The sequence below is a fragment of the Limulus polyphemus genome, unplaced genomic scaffold (assembly GCF_000517525.1).
Source record: "Limulus polyphemus unplaced genomic scaffold, Limulus_polyphemus-2.1.2 Scaffold289, whole genome shotgun sequence".
Taxonomy (NCBI): domain Eukaryota; kingdom Metazoa; phylum Arthropoda; class Merostomata; order Xiphosura; family Limulidae; genus Limulus; species Limulus polyphemus.
Genome location: NW_013665899.1, coordinates 691,000 through 702,024, shown reverse-complemented (window position 1 = coordinate 702,024; position 11,025 = coordinate 691,000). Strand labels below are relative to the sequence as shown.

The window sequence follows — 11,025 nt, the reverse complement described above, 5'->3', positions numbered from 1 at the left end:
CATTGTTTAGAAAAAAATTACTTGCAACGCTAGTTTCGACTCATATATGGGGAAAAATATAACCAGATAAGATGAATAATGATTTGTTTGTTTGTTTGTAATTTAGCACAAAGCTACACAATGGGCTATCTGTGCTCTGCACACCACGGGTATCAAACCCGGATTCTAATTTTGTAAGTCCACAGAGATATACCGCTGTGCCACTGTGGGGCGATGAATGATGAAATATTTGCTAAATAAAATCATGATCAAATGAAACAAGTAATACAATTTGTATTTGTGTTTATATCAAACCTACTGAGACTGCCTACCATCGTACCTAATTTTGAACTACTGACGAGAAGAAAAACAGTCAGTCAGAAGCATCTACCAACTCTAAGGGATGATACTGTCACTCTTATTCACAGGTTAAAGAACGAGGACTATTTTGAGGGTTTGAATTCGACTCGTCGGCTCTGAAACCTAGAGCTCTACAACATAAACCAACCCGCTCGCTGAAGCAAGTATCAGAACATTTAATGGAGGAGTTCATAACAAAAGTACTTGGACATTTATTCGAAGAAGTTTGTTTGTTGTTAAACACAAATCTGTATAATGGGTTAGCTGTGCTGTGCCCGCCACGAGTATTTAAACTCCGTTTTTAACCTTATAAGTCTTCAGACTTGCCGCTGAGCCACTGAGGCAGGTGGAGGAGCATTAGAAAAGTTATCACCAAATAAAACATGTATATGATTAGAGATAAGTAAGAGTTACTAGATAGAATCAGGATCGAATAAAACGAGGCTGGAATATGTACTAGAGAAACGTACTACTAATTGAAACAAATATCAATATATTTACTAGAGAAAATCGGGACTAACTAAAATAACATGAAGATAAAACAAGCAGATATATATTTTCTTCAGAAATTCATGGTCAAATGAAATAAATATCAGAACATTTATTAAACAAACTAATGACCAAATGGAACTTACAGTAGAAAATGAAATAAGATAGGTCCCTTTGGTGAAGTGCTGCAATCTAAGTGAATTATACGTAATTATTCTTTACGTAACACAGTGGTGGACGGGCGCTAATGTGAACTATCAAAGTGCGACCTCAAATTTATGTTTTTAAACAATGTTGATGTAAGATAAGCACTTTGAGTTTTTTATGGTTACAAAGTAGGTTCTTCAGGGATTTTTTATTCGTTGATTTTAAGCAATATGGATTTATAGACTCCGAATATGCCTTAAAAGAAACCAAGTTTAAGTTCTTTGGTATTTGATAACGCGCGATTGCTTAACGATGTTTAATATTCACGTTCTTCTGCGCTATTTTCGTACACAATGCGCATGGAAACGTTCTTTCTGATTCCTGCTGAGAGCATTTAAATGACTTAACTCACAGAGAGCATTTAAACTGTGAGTTAAGTCATTTAAATGCGGTTGCTAAATGCAGCGTGTATTTTAAATTGCATCTGTTACGAGTAAGATGAGGGCCAATTTATCCCATCTTGGGCACCAATTTTATCAAACCTTCTGGGTAAAACAACCCCAAACATAAGAAGGGATTTTTTTTTAAATATCTAAAAACAAAGGGTCTACGTCCAGTCTTTGTTTAACTAGAAATTGCTTTCACAAGGAACAGTAAGTGGAGAAAACGTGCCTGTGTATTTACTAAGAAAAATTATACCTCATTAAAAACGTATCAAGCACTGGCCACACCTACAAAACAACATCATCAGCTCCTGGTTCTGTGTTTAAAAACAAGCATTTTTCATTTCTCCTTTTCCCGTGACGCTGCCGTTATTAATTACAATAATCAGCTGAGTCTTTAAGCTCAGGTCAGTTTAAATTTGATACTAATGTAATGTAAAAATATTAGTTTTTAAGATGATGTACCTTACCTTTTCACCCTACGACCAAAATGTGTTATTTGGGAATTGCCACGATACTGCAAAATCTTTATTAAAGTTTAACAAAAACACAGGTGTAACTTGTGAATTGGTTGATGAAACTACACGAAGTAGATTTTCCCGACACGTGAGATGATCTATATTTTACTTCTTAATACTGATGACTTCGATGGTCTTATAGTGATTCATATATTAGTCATACATAAAAAAATCATTAACAAAAATAAAATGTATTTCCATCATTTTCTACCTTCTTAGACTTGTTTTAATCATGCTTCTTGTAACGATTACCCGAATAAGTAAAACTCATAGTCATGGTATTTATAGAAGTTGGAAAAAAAATATTTTTTCGATTTCGTGCCTTTTTTTCAAACGATGTAATTTGGGATGAAAACAAAATCTCACCTTCCCTTTCATTCTAACGTTTTGCTTTTTCTTGTGTCATTTTCTATTGATATGTAGCGAACTTTACATAACATACGTAACATAGCGTTGTTATTTTAAAATATCATTACACTTATTGGTTATTCTTCGCTTGTAGGTGTAAAATGAGAATTCACTGTTTTCTCGAAATAACAAACTTTATAATTTCAAATCTGCATGTTTATGTAGATAATTATTGTATGTACTACCGATATGCATTATACTTTCACAAGGCGTATTGTTCATTGAACTTACTAATATTTTTTTATTCATCAAACATTTAATTAAATTTAATAATTCTATACTGATTTTAGTTCTACAGTATTGTTTTATAATCTTTATTATAGCCTTATATTAATATTGGCTAAAAACAGCCGCAAAGTAGACTCAGTAGGTCAGAGAACTGGACTGCAACTGCCTGTTTAAAAAGGAAACGACGTTTCGGCTTCTATACTGACGCCTCTATACACGTCTCACTGTGAGAGTTAAACAAACCTAGCACTGGGAGAATTTATCTATACACATCTCAGTGAGAGAGTTAAACAAACCTGGCACTGGGAGAATTGTATATCTATACACATCTCAGTAAGAGAGTTAAACAAACCTGCACTGGGAGAGTTTATCTATACACGTCTCAGTAAGAGAGTTAAACAAACCTGCACTGGGAGAGTTTATCTATACACGTCTCAGTAAGAGAGTTAAACAAGCCTAGCACTGAAAGAGTTGTTTATCTATACACGTCTCAGTGAGAGAGTTTATAAAATATGAACGTTGGGATAGATCGCTTAAACTATAGATTTCCTCACTTCTAATAAACACAAATAGTAAATATTACTAGTTTCTAAATATTGAATATTGCTTACGTTAACATCTGTTGCTGATATACAATTCTCCCAGTGCCAGGTTTGTTTAACTCTCTCACTGAGACGTGTATAGAGAAACAACTATCTCAGTGCCAGGTTTACTTATAGATACATATTTCTTTACTTATGTGAAGCTTGAAACTGATTAAAGTTTGGAAGTTTCATGATGGTACAAAATTACCTCCTCTCACAACATGCTCTAAACGAAACATGTATGTGTTCAAGGTAATGAAAGAGTTAACATCGTTATATGAAACGAAGACAAATAAATTCTTTCAACGTTTATTAATATACAATATTTCAGTTACATGGGAACGTGATGCACAACTTGGTGTTTTCAAATATTTCTCAAAAAAATTAGTTTACATTTATCGTTTTAATCACGAAAAAAAATGGCGTTTATATGTAAGAACAATCAGTCCTGAACAAAATGCTATTTCCTAAAATAACAGCCTATATTCAAAGTTTTTCTAACTCAGTTACAAATGTACTAAAACTCATGTTGAATGACTTATAGAACATATATCTGAATCTGTAGTTCTGCGAAACTCAATGAATTTTGTTGGTGGGGTAGGTGAGGGAGATTAAATAGCAAAGACACAGTTGACAGACCGACTTAGTCCTGAGAAAGAATGCTGGCCAGAGCTTGTTGGTTCTCAGGTGTCAATGTATCTGGAAAAAATAGAAAGAAACAAAATAAATAATCTCAAAGTATAACATTTTTATATTTTCTGGAAATGATTATTAACTTAAACATACTGGTAATGAAGGTCATACTTTTCCCAACTATCATACTTTATCTGCTTCTATTACCACTTGCCAATGAGCCTACAGCAATATTTCCATAAAATTAGAGGTTTTTTTTAGAGAATTGTCAAGTCAACGATTACTCCCCTCTTCTAAGTGCACATTTAAATAAACCAGAGACATAGATATCCATTGAAGCTGCAGTGGGAATTTTACAGATTTATAATTGAACGGGTTTGCTGTAATTTAAGTTTCTTCGCCATGTTTGTAAAAAAGATAGCAGTCAATTTTCAGATGTAGTTGGAGGCTTCTGGACATTTAAGTAGTGAATGTTTGTTTACTTCAATGTTCGGTTATTTGTGTGAAATTACATCACAATAAGACTGATAATAATTGATCTGGTGTATAACGCCCAAGTTCAAGATATATGACCTGTTTATCGGTTATTTGTGTGAAACTACATCACAATAAGACTGATGATAATTGATCTGGTGTATAACGTCCAAGTTCAAGATATATGACCTGTTTATCGGTTATTTGTGTGAAACTACATCACAATAAGACTGATGATAATTGATCTGGTGTATAACGTCCAAGTTCAAGATATAAGACCTGTTGATCGGTTATTTGTGTGAAACATCATTTTTAGCAAATCTTTCATCACTGATTATCAATCTTATTGTGTGTGTTGCAACATCACACAAACCATCGATAAATACTGGTGTATCTTGTGTCTTTCTAAGCGACTTAAAAATTATTCTTTGTCACGTCTTAATATAGAGATATGTTTTTGTTTCTTATTATTGGTTTGACATTAATTCATCTTTGCAAAACAGAAAGATATTCGAACAGACAATATAAAGAACCCACTTATAATCCATTGCAAGATAAGAAAAATATGAAAATATCCTGAGCTAGAATAATACTGTTGTTTTAGATAATAAGACAAATAGCAAGTACGTTGTCAAACAGTCATGTAATTATGGATCCTTAGTGGACTTTTAAAATATCATTAAAACAGTCTAACCTCGACATAAATGATAAAATAGCAAAAAAACATTATTAAAACAAAATGTTTCATAAAGGTAGTTTTTTACATTATCTAAATAACTTTCGTTCGTGGCTACAACTGCACAAAAGATTAGTTGTCTTAAAAGCCAACTTAATGTAACTGATTAGGAAGGTCTTAGTCGATCACTGGATGTATTGATGTCAAGAAACAGCTTGCCTCAGGGAGCCTAATAAGTCACAGGCACCAATAAAGCCAATTCTCTACTAACCAGGTTCATAATGAGCGATATAAGTCACCGTACTTCGACCAGTAGGCCTGACTTCCAGAATCTTTATTTGAAACAAAATTAGAAAAAAAAATACACAAACTAACGAAGCAAAGTATTTCTTTCATCTGTCTTGTTTTTAGCTAAGTTTTGGTCAGTATTGACTGATAAAATGACGTCTTTTGTACATGCAATAAAATATTTCGTTTCACTTCTACTGTAGTGTTTCGACGGGAAGGATCTAAACTGGACTTTTTTTCTTTGAAAGCTATCTGCTCATTATCAACTGTTATTTGGATTTAATCCAGATGATTGAACTCTGTACTTCAGAGTCCGTGTGTTAGTAATTACTGAGTGAAAGTCTTGTAAATATACACTAACCATATATCGTAATGAAGTAATTCTTTAGCCAACATATATTACATCAAATACAAGTACTTTGCCGACTTTTAATCTCTATGTGAAAAAAAAGATTGCTAAAAAAAATTGAAAACATTCTATTCCTTTGAATAATGTAGATTTAAAGCCACAACAAACCTCATAATGATATTTTAGTTCGGTTAGAATGTGGAATACAATAGAGATTTTGGTACATCAGGACCATAAGTTTTTCACGGTTGATAAAAAATAATGTTAGTTTTCTTCAGTTAGTAATGGTCGACAGTATAGGTCTTTTGATACGAAAAACAAAACAATAAAACTGTGGTGCTACTGAACAGGATAAACGCCTTTCTGTGCACCCACTTCCCTTGAAACCAATGAAGATGTCGTTTGGACTCTCAAGCTAGAGAGGTCTACTTATAGTTAGAAACTAGAAAAGTGTAACACTCAATGTTTTCTCTCTTACTGACACCGTGAACTGATGTTAGGCTACTCCTCAACCTATTACAAACAAGTGATAAGTCGAACTGCGATTGACTCGCATATAAACGTTTAGTCATATCTATTTACAATCAGCTGTTTTCAAAGAAAAGATAAGTAAAACTACACGTAAGTTAGACAGTGTAATAAAATAACCGAATACTTGTCCTAGGTATAAAGTTAACACAATCATAAATGAAAATATGGATAAATCATTATAGATGACAATTTTTAAAAAGTAAAATAGATCATTAGCGAGAACCTCTGCATTTTTGTTGTTAAAGATTAAATTCGATTTCCACAAACAAATGTTTTAAACTTCTCAGGCTGCTCAAGACTTGGATGAAGCGGTATAGTAGCTTAGTTGCTGCTATATGGACTAAAACGTAGCATAAAAATAATTCCGTACCTGATCAAGACGGGAAAACTTTCTAATGTAGAAAAAAAAAAACGACTGTAGTGTTACCTAGCCTTGTTCATAAGCTATGGTTGAGGAAGCGAGAAAGTTTAGTGTTACCTAACCTTGTTCATAAGCTATGGTTGAGGAAGCGAGAAAGTCTAGTGTTACCTAGCCTTGTTCATAAGCTATAGTTGAGGAAGCGAGAAAGTCTAGTGTTACCTAGCCTTGTTCATAACCTATGGTTGAGGAAGCGAGAAAGTCTAGTGTTACCTAGCCTTGTTCATAACCTATGGTTGAGGAAGTGAGAAAGTCTAGTGTTACCTAGCCTTGTTCATAAGCTATGGTTGAGGAAGCGAGAAAGTCTAGTGTTACCTAGCCTTGTTCATAACCTATGGTTGAGGAAGCGAGAAATTCTGGTGTTACCTAGCCTTGTTCATAACCTATGGTTGAGGAAGCGAGAAAGTCTAGTGTTACCTAGCCTTGTTCATAACCTATGGTTGAGGAAGCGAGAAAGTCTAGTGTTACCTAGTCTTGTTCATAATCTATGGTTGAGGAAGCGAGAAAGTCTAGTGTTACCTAGCCTTGTTCATAACCTATGGTTGAGGAAGCGAGAAAGTCTAGTGTTACCTAGCCTTGTTCATAACCTATGGTTGAGGAAGCGAGAAAGTCTGTTCATAACCTATGGTTGAGGAAGCGAGAAAGTCTGGTGTTACCTAGTCTTGTTCATAACCTATGGTTGAGGAGAAAGTTTATTGAGGGGGGGAGAGTGCTTTAGAATAGGGCGAAACGTAAAATCATTGTTCATAACATATGTATTTAAGTAGTTTAATTCAAACTGGCGTTCCACTTATTTTTAAAACTTTGATTTTTTTAAAACACTCCACCACATTTCTAAAATATTGTACGTGTATTAGTTAGGATTTCTGAAACTGCGGTTCTTCTTATGTAACGCCCCCCCCCCCCAACACACATACCCAGTGGCTCAGCGATAACTCTGAAAGTTTACAATGCTAAATATCGCGTTTCGATACCTTGCAATGGGCAGAGCTTACATAGTCCATTGTGTTGTGTAGCTTTTTGCTTAATGGCAAACAAAGAAAGTTTACGTAACACGAAAATGGACACACATACAGTGTAATTTTACTAAATAACAAACGGTTGCTATTTCCCATTATAATACCTTTATTGCAGAACGTGGTTCCTGAAACAATTGATTAATCTGCACAGGTGGCCCGGCATGGCCAGGTGGATAAGGGCGCTCGACTCGCAATCTTAGGGTCGCGGGTTCGAATCTCCGTCCCACCAAACACGCTTGCCCGTGGGGACGTTCTTAATGCAATTCTTAATTCTAAACTAATCTAGTCCCTTAGAAGTTTTTAAGAAGTAGAAGAATATATAATAATAATAGTATTCCAACAACATTATGTTTACCATATCCATTGCTGACGACACGTTTCGTTTATCAGGACGGTTGAGACACAACAAACACAGTGGTGTTCAGAAGTTTATTTATAAAAGCCATTTATTACAACAACAACTGTTATGGTGTGAACGCCTTTTCTAAGATAGCAAAAATAATTATTATGATTGTCAAAAGACATTAATATCAAACCTGTTATATTTTAACACTGTATTCTTTATCTACTTCCTTAGGGATTTTCAAGAAGTTGTGTCCCAATTGGTCTGATTAGCTCTGGATATTAGTTTTGTTAATTTTGATGCCATTAAAACGTTTGTTTATGTGAATTTGAAGTTAAAAGTGAGTGTGAAAAACTTGAAAATATCTTTTGTTAAAGTGATTGTAATAGTTGGTTGAATTATCTTTAGAAAAATTATTGGTGCTAAATGTTCCCTAACGATATTTGGAACTCTAGAAAGAATTCAGCGACACCTACACTAGTTAGCGAATTCTTCAACCCATTTTGAACTTCATAAGATATTCGGTTTCTGAAAATGTACCAGTTAGAAATGTGATTGAGAGTGAGAGTTCCACCGAATCAATAGAGTTATGTGGATCGAAAAGACGACTATCGTTGCTGCTAAATGATCACGTAGGTTGTATACTTTGGTTTGGTAAATCTTAGATCTCTTAAAAGAGTTGAAGGCTTCAAAGTGATATTGAGATCTGTTTGATAGAGCACGTTCTAAAAGTAAAAAAAACAACAACAACAGTTCAATAGCTTACAATGACAATATTTTTAGTAGGCAAACAATTTCGTTCTTTGAAATGCCATTAAACATTAAGCCACCTTCTAGGGTCCATGGTAATCGTTACTCATTCTTGATTGTAATATTCTTTTCCAGTCTTTAATTATTATACGTGATGTACAAAAAAAAAAAAGAGTAACGGCGTATGAGAGAGTATTTTTCACAATTTAGTTGAGCTCGTAGCAAGTTCAAGCATATATGAAGTTCGCGCAACTTTTAAGTTGGAAACATGCCCAGATTCATCTGAAAAAGAAAATAGCAAAGAAAGTAAAGGCACCTCAGGACAGCTCTTCGTATTGCGTGTGAACACCAACATAATTTCCGGTTAGAATGATGCTATGTGAATGGAAGTTGGTTTGGAGAATAAGGCAGTTGAAGATCTGAACATTTACAATCAAAAAAGATTCGTGACCAATAGCTTTTGGTAGCAAACCTCTGAATGGAAAAAAATGATTTTTATCAAGTTTTTCTTATAGAAGAATATATATATATATGTGTGTGTGTGTGTGTGTGTGTATTCAATAAACAGTCTCTGGGTAACTTTGAAGAAATATTACTAAAGTTATTCAGAAGAAATATTTATACTGAAAAATAGCCTGTGATGCTACAAATCTGGTTTAAAAAAGAGCATTTTGGGAAAAGAAAGGATTATAGTTTTGTTATGCGTCCATCTTGAAGTTAAACCTTGAATTGTTGCTTATACACACATCTATATATAAAGAGAAATAGTTCGTTTGTAGCTAGGCACAAAGCTACACAAAGGGCTGTCTGCGATAGAATAACAGGATTGGTTGCCGCATTTATAACGCAGCCACAACTGAAAGTGTCGAGAGTGTTTAGCGGTATATCGCTAGATCGAACCTTAGACCTACCATTCCTACTATACCTAGTTTTATTCACCTATGTTGACTTGGGCATGATGGTTAGAACACTTAGCACAGCTCTAGGATAGCAGTTGGGAAGGTTTTCTTAAAACAACTGTATGTCCATGAACATTTTATACGTCATCTTTCAATTCTGTTTGTAAGTTTTGAATATAATGGATTAATTACACATATAGACATGGTATATTTAATTTTTTTAAACATTTATGTGTTTCTAATTGTAAATTACTATATTAATAATTTTTTTATAAACTTATTTGGATTTTTGATCTGTTTGTCTGTTTGTTTGAAATTAAGCACAAAGCTACACAAAGGGCTATCTGTGCTCTGCCCACCACGGGTATCGAAACCCGGTTTCTAGCGTTGTATGTCCGCAGACGAAAAACAAGTATCTCACATGAAGAATGTTTTTGCACTTTTTATATACTGTAATTTGCTGCTTTGTAAAGCTGTTCCTTATTAAGAATTGATCAGAGTGAGGGCAACCAATCAACTACGCCAATTGTCTCAATGACTACTCTTAAATCTTGCGCTTTGTTTAGCTATGAATTATCGCTTATTATTTTCACATTCTTAATTAAGTCATTATGAATGCCCTAACACGTCAGAAATGAAGAGCTACATTAATAAAACCCATTATTTAAATGAGCATTTTTGTGTACCTTCTAGAAACGATAAACTCATCGCAATAGAAACTGAATATACAATTGAGAATGCAAATTACAGACACCTTTGGCTTCTTTTAATTACGAGATAATATGCTTTGCTTGTTATTTTTCTGTAGTGTGTATTCAGTTATGTTAGCTTTTAGTACATAAGTAAAAACTTTAAATGGGTTCTGCTTGTTAGGTTTGCACTAACTTACAGTTTCGCTTTGTCTTCACATTGTAACGAATTTGTTATTATATATATTTATTTTGATATCAACGTTTGTTTAGATTACGTTTATATTTTAAAACACATATAGCTTACACTGTTAAATATGTATTGCGAAACTCCCGCCTATTCTCCAAAGTTATAGAAGATTTTCGAGTGTAAGAATCAACAATATATGTATGTATTTAAACGTTTAAATGTAGCTCAGTATTGTAACGTAAGAGTGAATTTTCTAGAAAACCTTCCCACGGCTATAAATATAACCAACGCGACTCGCCAAGGAGAGTATCTATTATTAGTTCGCTATAATCAGTGTGCTATAAGCTTCGAAAGCTATAACTGTGATTTTTTATAACGCTTATCAATCAGAAAACTTAAGATATTTGACCAGGAACCTTTACAAAGTTCGAACACTACAAATTATTTAACTTCAGTGGATTCTCATCGGACATTAGTATTTTTAGGAAAACATTACCTAACTTCAACGGCTGAAAAACCTAGCGTGTGTGGCCAAGGACAAAGCTAGCTAGCTTCCCGGGGAATCGTACTTACATCGACTCGTAATTAACTCGCTCATCGTGAACCCTCG

The 11,025-nt window shown here is 34.0% G+C and overlaps 1 protein-coding gene across 1 annotated transcript in view; it reads right to left on the bottom strand.

Moving 5' to 3' along the window:
- Window positions 1-3,449: 3,449 nt before the first annotated feature.
- The window catches only part of LOC106457075 (prothoracicostatic peptide-like), a 59,984-nt gene continuing 52,408 nt past the window's right edge, over window positions 3,450-11,025 (bottom strand). The window contains exon 3 of the mRNA XM_013916459.2: window positions 3,450-3,855. Within this exon, the coding sequence (XP_013771913.1) occupies window positions 3,800-3,855 (56 nt within the window). The 3' untranslated portion in view covers window positions 3,450-3,799. The remainder of the gene's footprint in view (window positions 3,856-11,025) is intronic.